Source organism: Doryrhamphus excisus, linkage group LG20 (genome assembly GCF_037039965.1).
Source record: "Doryrhamphus excisus strain RoL-2023G ecotype Guam linkage group LG20, RoL_Dexc_Guam_v1.1, whole genome shotgun sequence".
Lineage (NCBI taxonomy): Eukaryota > Metazoa > Chordata > Actinopteri > Syngnathiformes > Syngnathidae > Doryrhamphus > Doryrhamphus excisus.
In genome coordinates, this window is record NC_136376.1 from 5705943 (window position 1) to 5730219 (window position 24277).

At 42.1% G+C, this 24277-nt stretch overlaps 2 protein-coding genes across 9 annotated transcripts in view; one reads left to right on the plus strand and one right to left on the minus strand.

Moving 5' to 3' along the window:
• The first annotated feature begins 1993 nt into the window (after nucleotides 1–1993).
• On the plus strand, nucleotides 1994–13787 carry arhgef33 (Rho guanine nucleotide exchange factor (GEF) 33). Its single transcript, XM_078799394.1, is given in 16 exon segments — nucleotides 1994–2739; nucleotides 4059–4105; nucleotides 5548–5712; nucleotides 5980–6080; nucleotides 6822–7001; nucleotides 7062–7120; nucleotides 7265–7391; nucleotides 7469–7601; nucleotides 8636–8722; nucleotides 9866–9958; nucleotides 11014–11162; nucleotides 11484–11644; nucleotides 11720–12162; nucleotides 12231–12437; nucleotides 13001–13143; nucleotides 13225–13787. Coding segments are annotated over 16 exon segments (2400 nt in total). The 5' UTR covers nucleotides 1994–2540; the 3' UTR covers nucleotides 13331–13787.
• A 1346-nt stretch (nucleotides 13788–15133) lies between these two features.
• LOC131107837 (mitogen-activated protein kinase kinase kinase kinase 3-like) overlaps nucleotides 15134–24277 on the minus strand; it is a 32464-nt gene continuing 23320 nt past the window's right edge. For 6 of the 8 annotated variants that reach the window (XM_078799318.1, XM_078799315.1, XM_078799316.1 and 3 more), the window contains 16 exons: nucleotides 23841–23892; nucleotides 23308–23674; nucleotides 22709–22815; nucleotides 22562–22603; nucleotides 22159–22243; nucleotides 21992–22071; nucleotides 21816–21876; nucleotides 21592–21709; nucleotides 21040–21098; nucleotides 20811–20914; nucleotides 20007–20178; nucleotides 19714–19782; nucleotides 19552–19644; nucleotides 19400–19470; nucleotides 19193–19248; nucleotides 15134–17940 (listed from right to left, as the gene is read on the minus strand). In XM_078799318.1, the coding sequence (XP_078655444.1) occupies nucleotides 17853–17940; nucleotides 19193–19248; nucleotides 19400–19470; nucleotides 19552–19644; nucleotides 19714–19782; nucleotides 20007–20178; nucleotides 20811–20914; nucleotides 21040–21098; nucleotides 21592–21709; nucleotides 21816–21876; nucleotides 21992–22071; nucleotides 22159–22243; nucleotides 22562–22603; nucleotides 22709–22815; nucleotides 23308–23674; nucleotides 23841–23892 (1624 nt within the window). In that variant the 3' untranslated portion in view covers nucleotides 15134–17852. The remainder of the gene's footprint in view (nucleotides 17941–19192; nucleotides 19249–19399; nucleotides 19471–19551; nucleotides 19645–19713; nucleotides 19783–20006; nucleotides 20179–20810; nucleotides 20915–21039; nucleotides 21099–21591; nucleotides 21710–21815; nucleotides 21877–21991; nucleotides 22072–22158; nucleotides 22244–22561; nucleotides 22604–22708; nucleotides 22816–23307; nucleotides 23675–23840; nucleotides 23893–24277) is intronic. The other 2 variants (XM_058058228.2, XM_058058227.2) reach the window with 1 other exon arrangement.

Consider the following 24277-nt stretch of genomic DNA (forward strand, 5'->3'; position numbering starts at 1 on the left):
TAAGAGCTCGTTAAGTCCTCGCTAAGACCTCGTTAGCACCTCGTTATGAGCTCGTTAAGGTCTCGTTAAGTCCTCGTTAAGACCTTGTTAGCACCTCGTTAAGAGCTCGTTAGCACCTCGTTAAGGCCTCGTTAGCACCTCGTTAAGAGCTCGTTAAGACCCCGTTAAGGTCTCGTTAAGCCCTCTTTAAGACCTCGTTAGCACCTCGTTAAGACCTCGTTAGCACCTCGTTAAGACCTCGTTAGCACCTCGTTAAGACCTCGTTAAGTCCTTGTTAAGACCTCGTTAAGACCTCGTTAACACCTCGTTATGAGCTCGTTAAGACCTCGCTACGACCTCGTTAACAGCTTGTTAAGTTCTCGTTAAGACCTCGTTCAGACCTCGTTAAGAACTCGTTAAGAGCTCGTTAGCACCTCGTTAAGACCTCGTCAGCACCTCGTTAAGACCTCGTTAAGTCCTTGTTAAGACCTCGTTAAGACCTCGTTAGCACCTCGTTATGAGCTCGTTAAGACCTCGCTACGACCTCGTTAACAGCTTGTTAAGTCCTCGTTAAGACCTCACTAGCACCTCGTTAACAGCTCGTTAAGTCCTCGTTAAGACCTCGTTAACACCTCGTTAAGAACTCGTTACGTCCTCGTTAGGACCTCGTTAGCACCTCGTTAAGAGCTCGTTAGCACCTCGTTAAGTCAATAGGAAAGACAATAGGAACCCGGAAGTAGAAATACAAACCCGGAAGTAGGAAATACAAACCCGGAAGTAGAAATACAAACCCGGAAGTAGGAAATACAAACCCGGAAGTAGAAATACAAACCCGGAAGTTGGAAATACAAACCCGGAAGTAGGAAATAGGAACCCGGAAGTAGAAATACAAACCCGGAAGTAGAAATAGGAACTCGGAAGTAGAAATAGGAACCCGGAAGTAGGAAATACAAAACCCGGAAGTAGGAAATAGGAACCCGGAAGTAGAAATACAAACCCGGAAGTAGGAAATAGGAACCCGGAAGTAGAAATAGGAACCCGGAAGTAGGAAATAGGAACCCGGAAGTAGAAATACAAACCCGGAAGTAGGAAATAGGAACCCGGAAGTAGAAATACAAACCCGGAAGTAGGAAATAGGAACCCGGAAGTAGGTAATAGGAACCCGGAAGTAGAAATACAAACCCGGAAGTAGGAAATAGGAACCCGGAAGTAGGAAATATAAACCCGGAAGTAGGAAATAGGAACCCGGAAGTAGAAATAGGAACCCGGAAGTAGGAAATACAAAACCCGGAAGTAGGAAGTAGGAACCCGGAAGTAGAAATACAAACCCGGAAGTAGGAAATAGGAACTCGGAAGTAGGAAACAGGAAGTAGGATAATAGGAAATATGAAATAGGAAACAGGAAGTAGGATAATAGGAAACAGGAAGTAGGATAATAGGAAATAGGAAGTAGGATAACAGGAAGTAGGAAACAGGAAGTAGGATAACAGGAAATAGGAAACAGGAAGTAGGATAATAGGAAACAGGAAATAGGAAGTAGGATAATAGGAAATAGGAAGTAGGATAATAGGAAATAGGATATAGGATATAGGAAATAGGATATAGGATATAGGAAATAGGAAGTAGGATAATAGGAAATAGGAAATAGGAAGTAGGATAATAGGAAATAGGATATAGGATATAGGAAATACGATATATGATATAGGAAATAGGATATAGGAAATAGGATATAGGAAGTAGGATAATAGGAAATAGGAAGTAGGATAATAGGAAATAGGAAGTAGGATAATAGGAAATAGGAAGTAGGATAATAGGAAATAGGAAGTAGGATATAGGAAATAGGAAGTAGGATATAGGAAATAGGAAGTAGGATAATAGGAAATGGGAAGTAGGAAGTAGGATAATAGGAAATGGAAAGTAGGATAATAGGAAATGGGAAGTAGGATAATAGAAAATGGGAAATGGGATGTAGGGAAATGGGATGTAGGGAAATGGGATGTAGGGAAATGGGAAATGGGAAATTGGAAATAGGAAATAGGAAATAGGAATTTGGAAATTGGAAACTGGAAACTGGAAACTGGAACTGGAGTGTCAATCCTTGTTGTGATTGACACTCCGAGTGCTAATGGCTTTACCCACCATACCAGTCAGCGATTGGTTGCCTGGATGTAAATGCCCTCCTCTAATTAGCACATGATCAACTGGTGCGCAAACAGGGGCGCGCCAAGAACAGGTAGGGGCAGGTTAGGCACTCTCCACTTTGAGAGGAGAGGGGACAGATGGACGGCCTTTATTGATAGCCTGCAGGAGGAAGTAAGACAAATCAAAAGAAAAGACATAAGGAAGTACTTTGAACTGCTAATATTTTCCTTCAAGTCCTCCCTGCTAAACTTGTGAATGCTGCATTTTCCTAAAGTTTATAGCCAGATGCTATTTGTCTTCAAAGATATTTGGACAGTGAGACCAAGGCCAAGTTGACTGCAGGGACGTGAAGACACTGTGTGAAGTCTCGCTGCACACAAGGAGCTTTTTGTGCACACAAGACAAATCACAGGACTCACATGCTTTGGAGGGAAAGTCAACTCCACGTCCAACCAGTCTTCTTCACAGAAGAGACAGAAGGACGACCAGAACAGTGGACTGAACACCCAACATTAGAAGAACTGAAGTACGGCTGCACCAGGAGGACTAAAAGACACATGAAGGAAGATCAGCGAGAAGCAGAGGACCAAACAGAAGACATGTCACAAGACAAAATAGGTACTCTATTACTATTACTTGTTTGTTGTTTGTCGTTTATTTACAGTAAAACAATGCACTGATGCAAAACATACAACAGAATTTGTGAGGTCAGAGGTCAATGAAGCTGAGAGAGGGTGGTTTTCGTTCTTCCACACCAAACTCTAAGAAAGCCTTGAGGGACCTTACTATGTGCACTACTGGCAACAAGAAAAGGGTTAGGGGGTTGAGGGTTGGGAATGGGGGTTTGGGGTTAGGGGGCTAGTGGTTGGGGGGTTTGGGGTTAGGGGTTTGGGGGGATGAGGGATTTTGAGGTTGGGGTCGAGGGTCGGGGGTTAGGGTTTGGGTTGGGGTTAGGGTTTGGGGGTTCGGGTCGGGGTTGGGGTCGAGGGTTGGGGTTAGGGTTAGCGTTAGCATTAGGGTGTTCGGGTTAGGGTTAGTGTTTGGGATAGTGCTTGGGTTGAGGGTTAGGGGCTAGGGCTAGGGCTAGGGCTAAGGATAAGGCTAAGGCTAGGTCTAGGGTTAATGTTTGGATTAGATTAAGAGGCCCGTCCCAATACTTTTGTCCATGTAGCGTACCTTTTTAAATGACAAGTAATGACATCCAAATACAATCCAGACCAATGTTGTCTAATGCAGTGGTAACCAACTGGTGGGTAGGGACCTAAAAGTGAGTTGCAGATCCGTTTTTACCAGGTCGCATGATTTGCCTGGGAAAAATATAATAGTAATGTCATGACCTAATGTCTGTGAATGCACCTCACGTTGCCATGCTTATGGGTGACTGTCAAGAGTGGAGTCCATCGGACACACAGCTGCAGATATCTGCTGGAGAATAGCGAGCCATAGAGAGATAGCATCTCAGCGCTGCGTTGAGATCAAGTTCCATTAAAATATAAGATATGAGAACCTTGAGTTGAGAAAAGCGCCCTAAATTTGGGTCACCACTGGTCCAAACCAGTTGAGAACCACTGCTCTCATGGGCTCGGGTTTGCAACTGTAAATTATTGGTCCAAATGCTTTGAATTGTCCCTTATTGTATATGAAATACAGTTTTATCATCATTAGACAAATGGATAATTAGTTGCTAAGTTGCCAAGATGTTTTGATTGATGGTGGCCATGGATTTCAACCATAACGGAAACATCGTATACAGGCAGCGGAAATGTTAAACACGTATTTCACATGCTTTGGCATTTGCACGGCTAATGTGGCACATTGGAAAAACAAACATGCACTAAATCACGCCTTCAAGCAGGCTAACGATGATGAATGCGTGTATATGACGCTGGGTTTTCTACACAAACGCATGTATACGTGTTATGTGTTATTTCCTTTAGATAAGGACGAAGACACTGGGGAGGATGCTAACCTGGAGGTAGCTCAGGTAATAACATCTTTATGTTGTGTTCTTGTATGCTACTGGAATTATCCTTAACAGTTGGACACGTGCCGTGGAGACGGCTTGTTCTCCCACTGTGATGGGAAGTGGGTGTCTCATGATGTGATGTCAAGGCTTGTCATTGACTCCGCACAACTTTCATTTAAACTGGAAGAACAGACAGAAGGTTATATAGGACAGACAGCTTGTTAGACAGATATACATTATAGAAAGCTAGGCTGATTATTATTCATACTGTACAGTATACCGATCAGTTGACCAGTGGATCAATGAATAGATTGCTTCATTTGGCTGATTGATTGGTCGATTAATACCTCAATTGGTTGGTCATGTAATTAATGGACTAATTGGTTGGCATTTTAGTTTTTAGTCAATGGTTGATTGCTTGGTTGGTGGACTGACTCTTTGGTTGGTTAATAATTGATGCGTTGCTTATGTAAACATTAGATTGCTTAATTGTTATTTTATTTTAATTGATTGACAAATGAGTGTTTGGTTATTTGGTTGATTGGTGCTTTGGCTCGGGTGTTTTGTTAGTCAGCCGATTACTTGATTGGTTACATAATCATTGGATTGAGTGGTTGCTTGGCTAAATGGTGGTTGGCGGTTCGAGATTGTCAAGTAAATAATGTTGTTATCTGTTTAACTGTGTTGGGTCGATTGACTGGTTATGTAACGTTAGTGGATCGATTGATTTGTTGGTCCATTGTTTAATAAGTTCATTAATTATTTGGTTGGTTAGCAGGTTGCTAGGGTCAAAAGATTCTTCAGTTGTCTGTCTGCTATTTAACGAGTGGACCGATCAATGACTTTGGTTTGGTTGATGTCCAGCTGGTGAGGTTAGTTTGATACTTTATTCTGAAGAAAACTATTGGTCGGTTGAATTGATTCATCAATTTCGGTGGTTGGTTATTTTATTAATATACTTATTGATTGATAGACTGACTGGTTGATTCTTTGCTCGAGCCATCAGTCGATTTCACGATGTGACTAACCAATCTGCATTGGAAAAGACAGCATGGATACCAAAACATCATGAGAAGAAACTGTTAGCTAACACCATACATCCATTATATACCATTCACATACAGTAGACACTCTTAATCTGATCTGATCTCTGCGGTGCAGTGGGCATAAAGCTAGCGTTAAAAAGGACGAGCGAGACACATGCTTCTATTCAGCCTCCACCTGATGTCTCTCACATGACCCGGAGAGAGAGATGGAACGGAGAGACAGTATGGTCTTGTTCACTAACTCAGTCATGGCTCAACTGAGACAGGAAGCTATGGATTGCCTTGTGTGTATACCTCAATAATACAGTACAAGATGTATTATATTATATATATGTATAGTGATAGTGAAAGTGATACAGCACAACATCATACCATTTCTAATCCAGTATGTCCTGATGCCTCTTGGCCACGCAGCTGCAGGGCATGGTGGCGGAGCTGCGTGACGGACTTCAACGCTCCATGGTGGAGCTTTGCGAGGTGCGTCAGATGGACCAAAGGCTGGAGGAGAAGCTGCGGGCCCACCAGACTGATGTGGATGACAGAATTATGGGCCTGAAGAACTCGCTCAATACTTTCAAGGTGCTGGAAACACTATGAAGCGACCCTATGGAGACACACACACACACACACACACACACACACACTGAAGGTTGATCAGCTTCTAATGAAGAGCATCTGACTCAGTTGAAGCTGCAGTAATGTAATATACTAGACAGGAAGGCGGCTATTTTAGACATGCAAAGGTGGACCTTCAACACACACACACACACACATTGATAACCTAATATGGGTCTATACACTCATCTGGACACACATTTGCACTACTTGTGGTGCTTTTTTTTGCAGGAGGAGCTGAGTGCCGCCATGCTCCACATCCAGTATGTGTCCAGCAGACAGAGGGAGGTGATCCAGCAGGTGGAACAGCTGAAGCAGCCTGACAGCAAACTACACAGGTTATTATTATTATTATTAATGAATCATAATTATGGATGGTTCGATATTGGCTTTTTTGCAGGAAACCGATATGCCGATATTGTCCGACTCTGAAGTTCTGATACTAATATCAGCTGATATCCATATCTGTAACATGCCATATCTCCTATGGTGGAATGAATATGTGTCCAGCAATATTATAATATTGGTTTTCATGAAGAAATCCAACACTGATATCGCATTTTTAAGCTGATATCAGGGACATCCCTAATCATAATAGCTCTAAATACACACTGATTAGTGGTGTGTCAGCCATGAACGAACTGGTCAAAAGAACTAATGAACAAGGTAACTACCCCTAAAATACCCGTTCAGTTGCAAATGCTTTTTTTTTTATTGGCTGGAGAGTCAGTTCAGTTTCTTTTTGCAGGGCGGGCCTATCTGCGTGCTTGCCTGTCTTATCCTATCGTCACGCCTCGCTCTGTGGGTGGGTGGGGTTAGCTGACTAAGTTAAACTAGTTCTTTTGACCCATTCGTTCATGACTGACACACCACTAGTCATCACGTGTTGTTGAGCTGTTGAATTGAAACGAACGTGAACATGAGTGAACGGACTGACTCAACACGGCTGACTGGGTCCATGCCCAGGGGGCGATCACAGGCTAACAACCAATTGACCGAAATGAACAAATCTTTTTACTGAATGAATCGGTTCACTGAAATGAACATGAATAGCTTCTTCCTGTAACCTCTACAAATTGATCCCAAACCAGGAAGAGTTCCAAGTCTGATGTACTGACATCACCAGAGGACGAGCGCCTTGGCCAATCAGAAGTCAGCATCATTCAGCACTACTGTGGAGAGTCGCCACAGAGGAGCGCGTCGACACAGAGTCAGTGTTGCTGATTATTTTAAAACCTATGTGGTGCATTACGGTAATTCAATATGTTCAATTAACTTTGTCAATTTGTTGTAGCACCCCCCTCGGCTAAAAGTCCAGTTTGGGTGCAGGACAGGAACGGCAGAGAGGACACGGACAGTCTGAATGAAAACAGTACGAAACACACAAAGTAAAATAAATCAAAATCGCTGCACTTTGGACACCCCTCAATAGGAACACATGTTGAGATGCTTATTAAGCTTATTAATAGACATTAAAATGTTATGGTAGTTCTTGACCATGTATTATTTTATGCAGGTCTGAGACAGCAGGCTGCCCTGAAGCTGCTGGAGTCGGAGAGGATCTACGTCTCTCACTTGTCGCTCTTGCTGAAGGCCAACATCTCCTTCAATGGGTCGGACGTGGTCGCTGCCAAAGACAAACGGTAAAAACAAGAGCACAGTCAATATTTGAAAATGACATGAATGGATCAGCATCTAATGACGACTTTCGGTTTTTCAGTCCCTTTCCCAGCTCTCTGAGGTTCCTCATCCAGCAGCACCTGGATCTCCTCCACACCCTCCAGGACCGCATCCTCAGGTGCCAGTGGCAAGGCATCATGGGAGATGTATTCATGAAGCTCACCAGCAAAGAGGTGAAGTATTAATTACACCATGGAATGCCAATGGAAACACATTATAGTCAAAATCAGACATGTATTGGCAGCCATCTGCAAGTAGCCCATTTTGGTCAATCTACTTATAACTTGCTGATATAGTTCATCTTCAAACAGTTAAAATAATGCATAAAGCTAAAAACAACCAACCTAAAAATGTCATCCAGTACTTCTCTACAAGAGAGGAGAAATATGATCTCAGGGAAGAACTACATTTGAAACACTTATATGTATGCTAGGAATACGTTAAAAAGCCATAGCATTTCAGTATGTGGAATCAAACTATGGAATGGATTGAGTAAGGAAATCAAACAATGCACAACGATGAGCCAATTCAAGAAACAATACAAGCAGTTGATGTTTGCTAAATACAAGGATGAAGAGTCTTGAACCAGTCATGATGTGCTATATATATCACTATATTGACACTTACTATGGTACACATTATGTCATTAATATCACCTCATACTTCGGTACGAGGTACATTAGTAAAAAAAAAAGCTACAAAAAAAGCCTTAAACTGTATTATGGAAAGCAGGAAGTGAACAAATGTAACAGTTACTGATTGTAAAAGTACCAGATGGAGGGGTAGGATTTAATAAGCTTTGCTTCTTCCTACTCCTTTTGGACATGTGGAACTGTGAACTGATTATGTGATGCATTCAATTGTAATCTGATGCATGTTCAAATGAAATTAAACCATTACCATTTACTTGACTTATAAGTAAAATTACCAGGGAACATGAGCTAAAAGAAAAACATAAAACACAAAATGAACACATATGAAAAATATTTGTAATCATATTTAAAAACACAAAGCCAGTCCAAGCGATGTGGTGACGTTTGCTCCTCATGACTTTCCATTTCCAATGAATCAGCATCACTTTGGCAACCATGGCCGATACGCAATCAAATGTCAAATTCCAGCAGAGTTGGAAGACAATGATACTTATTGTATTGTACCGTGTGTGTGTGTGTGTGTGTGTGTGTGTGTGACTTGAACTTCCGTGCAGAGCGACTTCCTGGACTTGTACGCATCCTACCTAAAGGAGCTCCCAGACTGCCTGGCCGTCATCACCATGCTGGAGTCCTTCCTGGAGGTAAAACACAAATGTTGACGTCAGGGCCCTTAGGCGACACGAGCTCTTGTGATAAAGACAGTAAGAGCCCCCCCACCCACCCACCTCCCCTTTGGATTCCAAAGGGGTTATACCACATATGAAGCATAACAAGTCATCCTAATTGACAGTGCCTTTAATACCCAACCCAGCATGGTTGCATACATCCGTCATGTTATGTTTCCAGTATTTGCTTTTGCACAAACGCTCTCTGGAATCTAACATCTGATGGCGGATAATTACCATATCTGTAACAAAAGTTATTTTTTCACTTGTAGCAGCTAGTTATGTAGAAAAAAAAGTCAATTGTTTGATGGTTTCACATCATGATCTCCATTATAGAAATGTGCGTTTTATACACTTCCGTCTCTTATATTATTTTTTCATGATAAATTGGAAAATGTGCTCATTGTTGAAACCTTGTGAATATGTTGCCTTGACTTCGGCTGTATTGTCTTTTGCATAATCATTTTCATTTCTTGTATATCTGTAATGTTTGATAGCAAATGCTAAGTGGATACTAATAATAACACTGATAATAATATGGGGGCTGCACAGCAGTTGAGTGGTTAGCGCGCAGACCTCACAGCTAGGAGACCAGGGTTCAAGTCCACCCTCAGCCATCAGAGTTTGCATGTTCTCCCCGTGCATGCGTGGGTTTTCTCTGGGTACTCCGATTTCCTCCCACATTCCAAAAACATGCTAGGTTAATTGGCGACTCCAAATTGTCCATAGGTATGAATGTGAGTGTGAATGGTTGTTTGTCTATATGTGCCCTGTGATTGGCTGTACCCCGCCTCTTGTCTGAAGACAGCTGGGATAGGCTCCAGCACCCACCGTGACCCTCGTGAGGATAAGCGGTAGAAAATGAGTGAATGAATGAATGATAACATGAACACTGCGTAGCTATTTTGACTGTTAGAGGTACTCAGGTGATATGATATACATGTTGAAATACTAGTACAGTATTAGTACAATAGTTCAGTATTTCAAAGCCAAAACGCAACATGGTAGCGTTGTACAGTGTAGTCTCTGCAGTAAGAAATACTTCTAACACATTTCATTTTCTCTTCCTGATTGGTCACACCTGCCCTTGCTCCTATTGGCTTGCGTCGTCCTATGAAGAGCGACATCATGGGTGACGAATCCAATCCCTCCTTGCACACGCTGCTTCTCCAACCAGTGCAGAGGATTCCGGAATACCTGCTACTCCTGCAGGTGACATTCACTTGCACCCTGAAAAATGGAAAGAACCAATTGTTTGTAGTGCATTTTCCATTTGGGTATGGGAATTTGAGTTTCCACTTTTCTGACCTATCTAGTTAGCTGTGATAGGCTCCAGCATTTTTATTTTCTATGCATAGGAAAGTTTTCTATATCCATAGAAAATGGATAGATGCTAACTGAATCCATTTTTCCCATAAGAAATATCATAAATCCAATTAATGTGTTCCATAAAAACTAATTGTTAAAACACATTTTAATAGTTGTACATACAGTAAACAATTCCAATTCCAAACAAATGATGAATCAGCATTTTAAAATAACTTTTACATTCCCTGAAGATGTGATTATTGACGCGACTCTTCCCAAAGACACAATGTGGCAGCGAGACACCACACGGACATCACCTTCCTGTTTTGCCACAAGCTATTTTTATTTTTTTATCAAAATGCTTGCAATTTAAATTTTCTGTAGCTCCATTTTGGGTCGTAGAAGTGAGAAACACTATTGAATTCAAGAAACAACAAAACAGGAAGATCTGTGCGGTGTCTCATTGCCGTATGGTGTCTTTGGGGACACGTCAAGAATCACAACTTTTATGAATGTAAACATTATTCCTTTCATGCATGGATTTTTAAGCATTTAGAATTGTTTTATGCATGCAAAACTACAAAAACATGGTATCATAGACGGGCTATGTAGCTGACTTTTGGTTCCAGTTCCACTTTTGTAACTTTGTTAGTCGCTAAGGATGTTTTGAGATAAAAAAAAACAATCATTTTCTTTTTTTTTTTTTGGCATATTAACATCGGGGAAATTCGGAAACATCTGACAAACTTAATTTCATTCCCTCCATTTTGACATGCCATGTTAGGCATCGTCTGTGCTGCTCACAACATCACACATTAGGACCTCAGATGACACTGTGATAGAAGGCTCGTTAAAACGAGGAAACATGAGAGGTTTCTTTTTCAGAAACATGAACCTTGTGAAAATCTCTGATGCATACTTTTATATATAAACATGTATGTATATATGTACGTATGTAGGGTTTGCTGAGGCAGACGGAAGCCGACCACCCCGACTACTACCTGCTGCTGGTGTGCATCCAACAGTTCCGCACCTTCTCCAGTCAGTACCAGCACCTCCTCCAACACAACCAGGAGCTCCTGCTGCACAACCGCAAGGAAGTCAAGAGGTCAGGATATGGAAAAAAACAAAACATGACATTATTTTAAAGACATCTTGAGCGGAGATGAAGCCAAAGAGGGGATGTACAGTATTTCTGATAACAGGTCTTTTATTAAGTGAAGCATCAGGCTTCCCTACTACTGAATCTGTGTTGTATCTACTCTGGTACTTGCTGCATGTCTGCTAGAGGCCACTAGATGGCACAAAAGACCACTAAAGGCACCATCAAAAATGGGCAAGAAAGTCAACCAGGCCATTTCTACAGAAGTGTACAATACAAATTTCTGTGTGCAAATAACAACAAAACCAATACCCCAATCCTTGACAGGAACCATGCCAGCCAGGCCAAACACAGCAAGCAGCGTCTCCTGGAGCAGATCCAGTCCCATCGCTTCCACGACTGGGATCGGGACCCTGAAACTAAACCTTATGAGTGGCCTTCCCAGCTCCAGCACTACAGTCCTGATGTGGACTCACGAAAGCGCAAAGGTCTGCAGCAGCCGACACTCAATCACGCGTTCACTCAACGTTGACTCTGATGTTGCAGCCATCTTTGTCTTCCAGGTCTTGGTTGCATCCCAGAGAGCCAAGTGTCTGAGCGGTCCTGCCAGCATCATCCACCATCAAGACCGTCGGAATTCTGTCAGGTCCAACCAGGATCAGCTCTAGCTGACGCATTAGAGGAGTTTTTGCTCCCTGAGGATCCTCCCGGGATGGATGGTCTCTACGAGGAGGACAGAAGCTCCCTACATGATGTATCCATGTTCGACCGTTGCTCCTCCGCTTCCTCAGACTCGTCCATCGACATCGCTTTTGTCAAGTGTCCCAAATCTCCCGTAACGCCGTCGCACCACGCTATGGTGACCAACGTGTCCACAAACCGAGATATCTTCGGCAACGGATACAACAAAGTTCCCAACCGAGGGTGCGTGTCTCCGGATGAGGCCGTCCACATGCGACACAATCATCACCGCCCCCTTCAGGCCAGCCAGCGCAAAAAAAGCAAGGTGAGCTTCTTTCATGCCAACGATAACGCATTCCCCGCCTGTCAATTTGTGTCCCTTCTGGCGTCCAGTCGTTGAACGGCCTGCAGCTGGACAGTCTGGCGATGGATGGAGGTCTCCTGTCGGAGCAGCGGGTGGGAGTGGGCAGCCACGCCAAGCTGGAGCGCCAAGGCAGCAAGGGGTGTCCGACTCCATCCCGGAAGAGCCACAACTCCCCGGGGAACAGGAAGGACGCCGCGGAGAAGCAGAGCGAGGACCTTCACGGGCTGCTCGGCATGGTGACCATACATCTCACACAACACTGCGACACTGACAAATTGCTAATTGCTCCAACAAAATGGAGAATGGAGTGAGGTTCCCTTTGGCTTGTGAAGTTAGCATCAAAATGTCAGCATCTGATCAACTTCCGGGGCTCGAGTTTGTACACTGACTGCTTTCAAGTGTTGACCTCTTAATATTACCTAACAAGAATGAGCAGCTAGAGAGTTAGCTTTGAGCCTCAGGATCCGCTATAGCACACAAGCACAACCATGCACCTCCATGAGGCCCAATAAAACAATTCCCCGTCCCAGTTAGGAACCAGGAAGTAGCATTCTAAATGAACACAAATGGCTTTTATTGATGATTTAACCCTAGCATTAGTCTTGAGAATTTTCCAATGCATGCAATCAATAAAACATTTTTAAATAAGCGCTAATTGTTTACGGGAAAATTCCTAGCTATTCTATGCTAATAGTCAGTTTATTTTCTCATATTCATATTCTAATACTATTAAACTAAATTGACTCTGAATAGGTATATAACTGTACATTCCGTAACTATGCACTCACTCCCTTGCCAGGATGCTGGGATGCAGCCCTGGGGGGATGAGCCAATGTGGAGGGTCGGGGCCGAGGAGACCAACCACACCCCCTTCAGCGAGCGGAGCCGCAAGCAGGACAAAGGAGGCTTCAGGAGCTCCTTCAAGAAGCTCTTCAAGAAGAAGTAGGAATTGCTGCTGCAAACGTGCTGCTTAGTTAGTTTGTTAGGTCCCTCATTCAACTTTCTTGTCGCTTGTTTAAACAGAGGCGGTGAAGACAAGAAAGACAAAGCAGCAGAAAATCAAGACAGTGAAAAGGAGGTGGGGAAAAATTCCAAATTTGTGGACGTGAACAGAGGTACGGCAGTGTGAAGGTCCAACAGCTTTGTACTGGTTTTCAGTACTAGTATTCATGACACCAAAACGCATGTTAATCTTGGAAAAATCACTTCATTTCACTCCTATTTCATAGTTGTTTATCTATGACTGCAGTATGACAAACATGCTTTAAATTACTACTTTTATTTTGTTTTTTTTCAATGTCATGAGCATTTTAATATGGCCGAGTATTAAGGCCACATTGGGAAAAAATATTTGAGAATGAAATCATAAATTTATAAATAATATAGTACAAGAACGTTTTACATGCACGAGAAAAGTCAAAATTCACAAAGACGTCATAATTATAAAGGAATATGTCATAATATTACAAGAATAATATCGTACATTTACAAGAATAAAGTTGGAATTTTAAGAGAAAAAAAGTTGTAAATCTACAAAGTCATATTGCAAGAATAAAGTCGTAAGTGTACAAAACAAAATGTCATGAGAAAAAGTGTAAATCTTTGAAGAAATATTTGTTAATTACGAGAAACAAGTTGTACATTTGAAAAAAAGTCGTAATTTACAAGAATTAAGTTGTAAACATACAAGAAATATATAATTAATATGAGAATCCAATCATAAATTTGGGAGAAAATTTAAGAGAAAAAAGTAGTTAATTCATGAGAAAAAGTCATACATTTCCAAAAATAAAGTTGGAATTTTACGAGAATAAAGTCGTAAATGTACAAGAAAAATGTCATGAGAAAAATCATAAATCTACAAAGAAATATTAGTTAATTTACGAGAAATAAAAATTGTACATTTGAAAAAAGTCATAATTTACCATAATGAAGTTGTAAACATACAAGAAAAATATAATTAATATGAGAATACAATCATAAATTTGGGGGAAAATTGAAGAGAAAAAAGTAGTTAATTCACGAGAAAAAGTCATACATTTCCAAGAATAAAGTTGGAATTTTACGAGAAAAGTTGATGGCTAGCCCTTCTCACTTACCTAGCCCTTTCCACATGCCCACGGCCAAAGGTCACATACTGCAAGGCCCCCTTTTCATACTGGAGCTGTCTCAGGCAATGCCTGGAACAAAGTTACACTTTTTTTTTTTTTTCTTGTAACGCACTTTACTTACTTAACATTCGTAACGGACGTTGCCTGAGACGGCTATGAAAAGATCTTTGGCCTTGGGCAAAGGTCATATGACTTTTTTTTCTCGTAAACTTTATTATTGAAATCTTCCAATGTGGCCCTAGTACTCCATCATACTTTGAACACAGTGTATCCCAAAACCATTATAGTGTACCCTGCCATCATAACCGCTAGAGGGTGCAGTTTAACGTCAACTTATCTGTAAATGCCATCCAGCCTTATTTGCCATTAAGCATCATTTCAATTTTTGCATATGTTTGAATGTATCAATACCTGAATAATAAATATATTTGAATGTATGAATATATGTTAGTGGTTGAAAAAAATGTCAAATGAAGGTCAAATATTTTATTTTTGCTTTAAATGTTCGAAATAGAAAGGTGAAATGTGAGTTACAAATAAATGCTGTATAAAGAAATAAATGCTGGGTATTCCAACATGGATCAAATCTTTGGATTTGGGATGCGAAGCAAAAACGAGACCAGGTGAAAGCGTGTGCGTCAACGTCCTTTTTTAATGTTAACCTCTCGTCTCATAAATCTGTTACACTTCTGCAACAAAATATAGGCAATTATACAGTATGTAAAACAAACCCAATTTCTGATTTTTTTTTTTACACTATGTACATGTCATAACGTGCGTATTGGATCATGAGGAACAAACAACGTGTGTGTGTGTGTGAAAAAATCCACTAGTTTGAGTTAAGATGGGGAGTAAAGAACAAATAGTGTCACAAAAATGAAAAACATTAAGGCCAACTTGTCTTTTCTTGTAACAGAAGACAATATATTTCCGTGGAATGTCTCACTTTTCTGTCACAAATCACATTTTTGTTTAGTCTACGACATGAAATGTGAGACATAAAAAAAAAATAAACATAACTACAACAGGAAAGGTGGCATTGTGACCTTATAAGACATCAACTCTACTAATGAATGCAAATAAAATCTAAAAAAATAAAAATAATTGAGCCGACGACAAACTGTTGTATCATTTACGCACAAATGCCATGCAAACGCGATTTGAATTTGTCACGCGCATCATTTGTGGCTTTTCAACCGTCAAATTGTCATTACTCATCAACACCACATGAGGGCGACATTACAGCCCACTTAACATTCAGTACGTTTATTTTTTTGTCAACGCTGCAGCATTTTACAGTCTTAAATCTAATTTGCAAGCTCGCACATTGGACAAAAACAAGTTCTTGGCAATTTAATTCACTCTTTTTTTTAGGCTTATATTTCACAGCTGCCATAAAATGTTGCGCAATACCGTAATTCCTCAAATAGCGGATCTGAGTTATCAAGTTATGTATTTAAATTTGTTTTGTTTTTTAGTTTAAACTTAGTTTAGTTTAAATTTAAATGTATATTGAGACCTTTTTACCTTTTTAGGTGTGCACAAAGATGGATTTGACGAACTGTACCTGTTTTGTCCTAATCAAATATGACATTACTATTCATCACTACAATCAGGAGAATAGAGTAGAGTGGGAGGAGCCACCAAGCAAGGTGTACTGTATTCGGATACGCGCTCCGAGCAGCCAGTGCACCGCTACAGAGGTCTCTGGCAAACCTTTTGCATTTTTCAAACATGTCATGTTGTAGCTGTGCTGGTGTTTGAGTCGGCTGTGTGTTTTTTGGTATAAGTAGCACGCTAAATGTTTGTTGACAAGTGAGCTCAGTGGAAGTTACGACAGGCCGTTAACGTTACAGGCAGGAGAAAAAAAAAAAGCGCTTGATTTGCTCACCAGCACAGTACTGGTAATTTTGTCTCATTAGAATTTTTTTTTTAATTATTGTTTATCTGAGCTATTTTTAATGTTGGATTTATCAGTATTACCCATATGAAATATTAAAATATATTAGAAAATCAAACGAAATGCTGCCAGCCACTCGGTGAGGAAATACGGTATTTGGAATATTAGCCACTGATGTGAAGCTCACTGTGCAAATTACAATATTCCACTTGTGCTTTGCTTTTTCTTTCTACTGTAAGAATTCTGTGTTTTCAATGCTAAAATTTCTTTATTTTTTTAAGCTGCATTAGTGTTTGAGCGCATCACAGTGTTACATAGATGACTGCCTTTTAAAACCCGCTAAGAACAATCAAAATTGATCTCCATATAAAAAGGAAAATTTTAGTATTTTCCACAAAAGCTGAAAATGAAATGTTTGATGTTTATGTATAGATTTATATTTAGCGTTGAGCGGGGAGGAGTGTTCTATTACCTGTTGAGACATCCAAGAGATTAAAATACAAAAAAACAATATTAAAATAATTACCAAAAAAAGGCAAAGGAGTTCGATAAATAGAAATTTTGCATATTTTGCTATCTATTTAGTGCCGACAGTTCTGATGCTATAACAAGAAGTGTGTAAAACGCACATTTATAACACAAGCGCACATACACACGCACACTCAAATGACGTCACATTTCTTTCACAAATACCTCTTTCTCTGTGCAAATGTTTAACACCAGTGGTTCAAATAAAAAAAAAAACATTAAAAAAAGAAGCCTTATGAGAACTGCATAAAAAGGTTTTTAAAAAAATGGCAGAAAAAAAGTGTAATTGTGACACGTTGTTGTCCATTTTGTGTCCCAATCTTATCCTTTAAATGAAAAAAGGTCCATCTGAGGGGACCGGGGGGCGTCTCTGCTTCCTCGTCACATGTTCGTGGGGAACCAGGAAGTGACCAACCGTACCCCCCCTGCCTCCTCCCCTTGTCAGTCCTTCCTTGCAACTACGCAGACGCCTAACTACACGAGCAGTTTTAGTGTTCATATCTGTCCAAAAATACTACATTTATATGTACATCCATTAAATAGACATCAGTTAAGCACTTATGTGGTGACGGCTGTTGTTAAGCAGAGGTGGGAAAGCTGTTTTTTTTTTTTTTTGGAGTTGTCCTGCTAGAAAAACAGGAGAGTCGTCCCGGTGGTTAACGTCATGCCACAATAAATAAAAGTGATAGGGAATGGGGGTCGTTAGGAGGCTTAGGGTCTGTGCAAGACGGGGCAGGCCGCAGTAGTAGCACGATGTGTACGACTAGTAGTACAAGTGTTGTGGAGGACACACCTCCGTGCTGGGGAGGGGGAAGAGGGCGGGGCTTCATAAGCGGGATATTTCTACAGTTTTTGGGGGGAATAGATCTCAAACCGCCGCCACCGCCGCCGCCATCATCACGTTTAAACACACTGTGGTGCCTCTCCAGCACTGCTCGTCTTTCAGTGACGCCGACCGCACTGCAGGTCGGGTGAGAGAGGTGAAAAGAAGGGGCGGGGTTTGCAGGGAGAGGGTGCGGGGTGGCCTCGTGCGTGTCACTCACAGCCTTGCGCGCTTCCTTGCTAGTTGCTAGGCTCCTTATGCGAGGTGTTAGCATGTTTGTGTGTGTGTGTCAGTAGCTGTTTTCATGGCCTGCCAGGATGTAGAGGTTGCTGTGGGCTGTCGGGTTGTCCGTCGGCCGACTCTCCAGCACCACCACCCTAAATTGACACAAACAAACACATACAACACAGATTAGCGGCTTTTTTTTCATGTCAAAAACAAACAAGAGTGACGAAGCAAGATTTTAAAAGGAGCCCTCAGCCCACCCGAGACATCAGCGCCTATAAGAGCGATATAAGAATACGACCATTAGGCTTTGTCCACAAATACACAGGCATTTCAAGAAATCTCATTACTGGGTAAAACCCCCCGAAACTCATATCTTGGTCCACATAAACACACTTGCAGGATGTCAAAATGGTCCTCTACAACGGCCAAGTATATGGGTGACCTTAAACAGTTTTTTTGAAAGTCATTTTCACCCAGTGATTAATTCCCGTGTGGATGCGACTATTTACTGAGGGGCCATCTGAGCCAATCAGAAGTCCTTTCTGGAAAAGGCACCATAGTAAATCAAATAAAGCCAATTTGTCTATCTTATATCTTATATAGTATAAATGATGAGCATTTCACTCTACTTGAACTTTTCCCAATGGTTCTTTTTCTTGTGTGTGTGTGTGTGTGTGTGTGTGTGGACAAAAGGCTATAAGACAGGGGTGGGCAAACTACGGCCCGGGGGTCACATGAGGGCCACCAAGTGTTTGAATTCGGGCTGCCAGTTGTTTTCTTAGTATTTCAACTTTTAACATACAAACTGGCAACAAAACTTGCAAGTCGGATGTCTTATTTAGTAAAAAACACAACAACAACAAAACAGTAACAGTAAATTACATAAATTGATGTGGTCTGATGTTTAAAATCTGCTAAATATTTAAAAAATATATTTGAAATAAATAAATAAATAATACAAAATATTTGCCCACCCCTGCTATAAGACATATCTGAACATGACTTGTGTATGTGGGGAGATGGCCAACATTTGCTTTTATGACCACAGGAAGACACCCACTTAATCCATTACAAGAAGTCACTCAATGGTGAGATTGAAGACACCAAAATTTTGTTTCCAAGTTTCTCAACACAAACAATCCTGTGATAATTCTGCTGTGGTGTCTTCACTCTCATCAATTAACAAACAAGCGGTGCCGCCCAAAACTCCAAACTTCCTTTTGTTTTTAAACAGCCCACATGTTCCAATCAATGAGAGAGAGATGGAGTTTTTGGCAGCCAGCAATACCTGGGCAGAGTGACGCCTCTGTCAAAGGGATCTCTGTAGTGGCCTCGTCTTATGTGAAAAGGCATCAGAGGATATTAACACCTGTGTGTATGTGTGTGTTTGTGTGTACCCACCTGTCTGACCCCAGTAGTCTAAAGATGCGTGTGCTGTCCGAGATCTCCTGCGTGATCTGAAAGAATCAAAGACAGAGTGAGGCAGGTGTGTCCAAAGTCTGGCCAGGGGGCCTATTGCAGCCTGCAGTTCATCTTTTATTGGCCCCGCTGCGGGGAAAATATTTGGACACCCCTGGCTTAATGGGTGTGACACGTCATCAGCCTCACCTCGTTGGTCTTGAAGCTCCGCCCCTGCATGCCGTGCCTCCAGAAGGCCAGCACGCTATCCTGGAGACACACTGCCAAAGAAAACAAGCGATGGTTTCCACAAAAAAGTGCTTGATTGTATGTACTTCGTGTATGATTGCCCTAATTTCTACCTGTGGACTCGATCTGGAAGTTAAAGGTGAGCTCGGCCGATAGCTTCCTGCTGGATTTCAATCTGCCCTGGAGGTTAACGATCTTGATACACCCTGAGGAGGAGAGAGCAAAAGGAGAGTGACAAGGAGAGATGGAGGTGTTCATGTTAGCAGGCTACTCACGGTCGAGACAGACGAGGATGGTGTCTCTCTCCAGCTGCGTGACATGGATCACGCACGTCTGAGGCGTATCTGTGGCGATGAAAAATGCATGTAAAAGGTTGTGTATATCAACCCCAACATCAGGACTTTATCATGTGTGGTGTATTTATGGGGCATAAGAAGTTAGAATGTCAGCATGCATCACATAGTTAAAGAAATAAGCTATAAAGCACATCATGGTAGGTGGCAATGTCTTTTGCATACATGCCAAACTAGTGTCTGTGTGTGTGTGTGTGTGTGTGTGTGTTTCTAACCCGTCTCTGTGAACCAGGAGGAGGTAGCGTTGGGGTTGACTGTGTCGAAGCGGACCACCTGGTTGAGTTCTGTCCCTTTACTGACCGCCACGCAGATGAGCGGGTAGGTCTGCTCCGGCACCACCAACATCTCAAACACCTCAAGCGGGCACGGCAGAGGGAAGTCGATGGTCTGCCAAAGAAACAGAGAAAAACAAATTTAGTTTAGTATCATTAGAGTGTTATCAGTGTATAGTCCCTTGTGTACATCCCTTGTTTATTGCAGTTAATTCATAAATTGAATATCCTCATGGTTTTTAACCTTATTAGAGCCCTCTAGGCATGAAAGAACACCCCGATAGTCACTTTTACACTTGTATTACCCAATGCAGTAGATATAATCATAGAAAAAAGCCATCTTAGACATAAATGATAGAGACCCACGTGTTAGCATTGACAGTGCACTTCCTGATGGCGACAATGATTCTCATCAATGTAACATTACTGACACCTAGAGGCCAGTGTAGAATACTACTATACTGCCGCTGTTCATGGTTAAGGAGAGACTCACGATGCGCTTCAATCGCTTGCTGTCGGCCACTCTCTACACTGCTAACCTGCAGCTGGCACTCAGCTAACAGTCAACTCTAGCCAGTTGATGTCACGCACGTCACTTCCCAGGCCCCATTTCTTAAAGCCATACACAGCAAGTCATGGATACTACACTTCTCGTATTACACTTAATATTATGTCTTTTGACTGTCTTACATTTGTATTTTCACTCATTTCATGCTTAAAAACGCTTAATTAAAATGTGACCGTCACCTTGATGAGCATGAACTTCTGCATGGACTCCACCCACTCCAGCAGCATGACATGGGACTGGAAGGCCCCACAGAGGTACTTGTGGCCTGTGTACGGGTTCCGCACTATGCACACAAAACAACTCTGTACTTACAAGACGGCCGTTGACACCACATCCCATGAAAATTAAGCATGCATGTTGAATATAGAAAAAAAATCATAAAAACAACAATATACATAAATGACTTACCCACGCAACACTTTTGGCACCCTTTAGTGTCTGGAATTTTAGTGGAAACAGCAAACTTCCTGTACACAAAAGAAAAAAGTGCAAAGTGATTTTTCAATTTTGTTTTATACCACTGACAAATTTATAGATTTCTTATTTAGTCTAGTATTTATGAAATTTCACAAACCAGAGCCTTTTAACCCTGGCAGTGATCACATCTATGGCCCCAGGGCCATACTTTGGACACCTCTCCTATTATGGCTCTTTGTCAGGGTTGAGCGTGTGGCATGACATCAATGAGCAACCACAAATCCACAACTATTTAGCTTGTTATCTTCATTTGTAGTGTGGGGACAATTATAATTAAAGAGAGAAGATGAGTGTTATTGCAGCTGGAACTAATTGATGCTTTAGAGCTGTCATTGTTGTATTATATTTACGGTGGGCTAAATGTCCTCTGAACGTGTCATACACACATGAGAAAAATGTTCTAGAAACTGACCGATCACAGCTTTGACAGGAGCGAGCTTAACTTATCTTATGTATTGGCGTCTATTCTGTATCAACCTTTACCTGGGTATCATCTTATCAGGCAGCTTGTGTGTGGGAATGGCTACTGGTAGCTTCTGCAACTGTCGGGCCTGCTCAAACAGTCCTGGCAGGGTGTGCGAGTACAGCTGGGAGGCTTTTCCTGCAAACACACCCCCGAGACAAAAGAGCAAGAGACAGGCACAGCAAGTACCAAAGTTCAATTTGCAGCCTTAAAGAGGTTAGCACATAAATACAACACAACTCACCTGACACGGAGAGAAGATTATTGCTCATAACGTACAACCATGTGCACCGGCGAGGGAAGAGCTGCAGAGATTAAATTGTTGTCCCACACGTCAACACACCGCAGTACGTAGGAAAATGACTACAAACCCACGTAATACAACGGATAAATACAATAATGGCTAATTTATAACCTCACCTGTTCCATTGTGGTTTCATGCAGCTCGTTAAGGTTCAGTGTGTAAATCCCCTCTTCAGCTCCAAATATCAAATACTGGTCTGAAATACATAAGAGAACACAACGCCTCTGTAGCAACACAATAGCAACAACAAGCGATACAACAATGCCATGCTTGTTGTTGTTACCTCTGGTGTCCGGGTTGATCCAGGAAGTGGCGCAATGGATCTTGAGAGGGCAGCCGTTGAACACCTTGGAAAAACATGCACCCATCTGCACAAAGGAGGCAAAAATGAGGGAATGGTGTCTCCAGGAAGAACAGTACAACAGAGCGTCACTTTTTTTCAGGGATATATGTCCAGAGACCACCAGAAAATCCGCAAGTATAACTGGGGCCGTGATTGCTTAATCACAAACGTACAAGGATCCACTGTGCTGTGCATTGTGATGTTGTGTTGCAAGTAAAGTCATGGTTCAGACAATAGTACAATTGCACAGAACAAGGACAGGACTATCTAATAATAATAAACAAAATTGGTGTTATCTGACATATCGCAGTTCCTAATAACTGCAAAACATTAAGACACTTACATGGACTTTGGGTGTAGGTGGGAGGCCGTTGCTACTTGGCATCTAAAACGGTCACACAAAAAGCACAATTGTAATATCCCATAATGCCTCTACAGTGCAGATGACTTTCGATGCACTTGGTATCTCTTGATTGCTGCTTCAGCTTACCGGAAGGTCTTTCTTGTCTTTCCGTATTGGGACACTCGGGGGCATCGTGGACTGTCTGTCCGCGGGACTGTCGCGGTCTCCGTTGTGTGATGAGTTGACGCCGTTCCCTGTGGGACAACAAGGTGTTAAGCTCAGTTTGGACGGCGGCGGAGGCTGACATGTTTGGACACACGGGACTGATGACACACAGGAGAGCGGTAGTTGACTACAAGGAGTGGGGGGAGAGGGGGGGGCGGACGGTGGGAGGGATGGAAGAGGGGAGCAGGCTAGTTAAAAATAAAATAAAGCAAGTACAAAATAATAAATGTAAATTTCAACATGACTTTAGAGTGGAATATTAAGTTTAGTTCTCTCCTCTTCCTTCTTCCTCACTGGAAGATAGGGGCACTAGTAGACTCATGTTAAATGACTGACAGCACTTAGCAGCCAATCAAGTGTTGATTAATTAGTGCAAGGACATAAATAGCTGATGGACAAAAAGAACTACAAACATGGAGACATTAACAGCATTAAGATTAATGGACTCATGGAACAGATAAATCCATAGGAGTGGGGCGGGGCAAAAAGATCTGAGGTTGCTACCAAGCGACTGCTCTTACTCTCTTCCTCATCCTCTTTTTCCTGCTCCTCTTTCACCTCCTTCAGCACCTCCCACGCCTCCTCCAGCTCCTCCTCAGTGTGAGGCGTGTGGAGCCACTCCCAGAAATGCCTAAAGCTCCCGTCATCCTCCGGGGCCGACTTTTCTGCATCTGCGCACGCCGCGGTCTCGTTACCTAGGCTGCTGCGGCGGTGGGGCGGCAGCCTCGGGGGCGGCGGCCGCGGGGGTACGTTGGAGGCGGGCTTGGCGGGGCTGGGGGTCTGTGGGGCCGGGCAGCGTTTGATGGTGCCGCCCCCGCCGTCATCTTCACTGTGCGATTGGCTGTCATCTTGTTTCGGCTGCGGGTGGGGTGAGCTGATGGACTTGGGCTGTGGACGGGTACAAATGGTAAAAAAATATATAACTTCAATTTCAACAAAAATCAGTTTCAGTGTCAAACTGTCCATCATATTACATTAATCACATTTTTAAAACACACTCTTAACTCACATACACATGTAAAACCACTGAAAAGAGGTGCAGTGATGCTCTCACCTTAGGGGGAAGTGGGGGCGGGACCTTTGGCCTCAGGATAGTGTTCATCTTACTACAAATTGAGAAGACAAGATGGACACTGACATTGCATGACAGGACACTCAGGAACGATGCATTCATAACATCACTGTGGCTTTAACTTGCCATTTTAGTGATCTGAAGACACCTTTTTGTGTATTGCAAAACACACAAGCTTTTAATAAAGTATATTGAGTAAAGTATATAGACTATTAAATTAGATTGTCCGTTTGCTGTATCTCTGAAATGACAAGAACCACAACAGGCTAGATACTACCAAGCAAGCTGGTGTGAAGTCTCTGAAAATTCAAGTACCGTGAACTTAATTTTATGTATACTAAATGCGGTGTGGAAAGTCGCTTGTCGAGTCAATTCCGAGAGGACTCCAAATGTTACCATTAGCACTATGACTGCAGAGA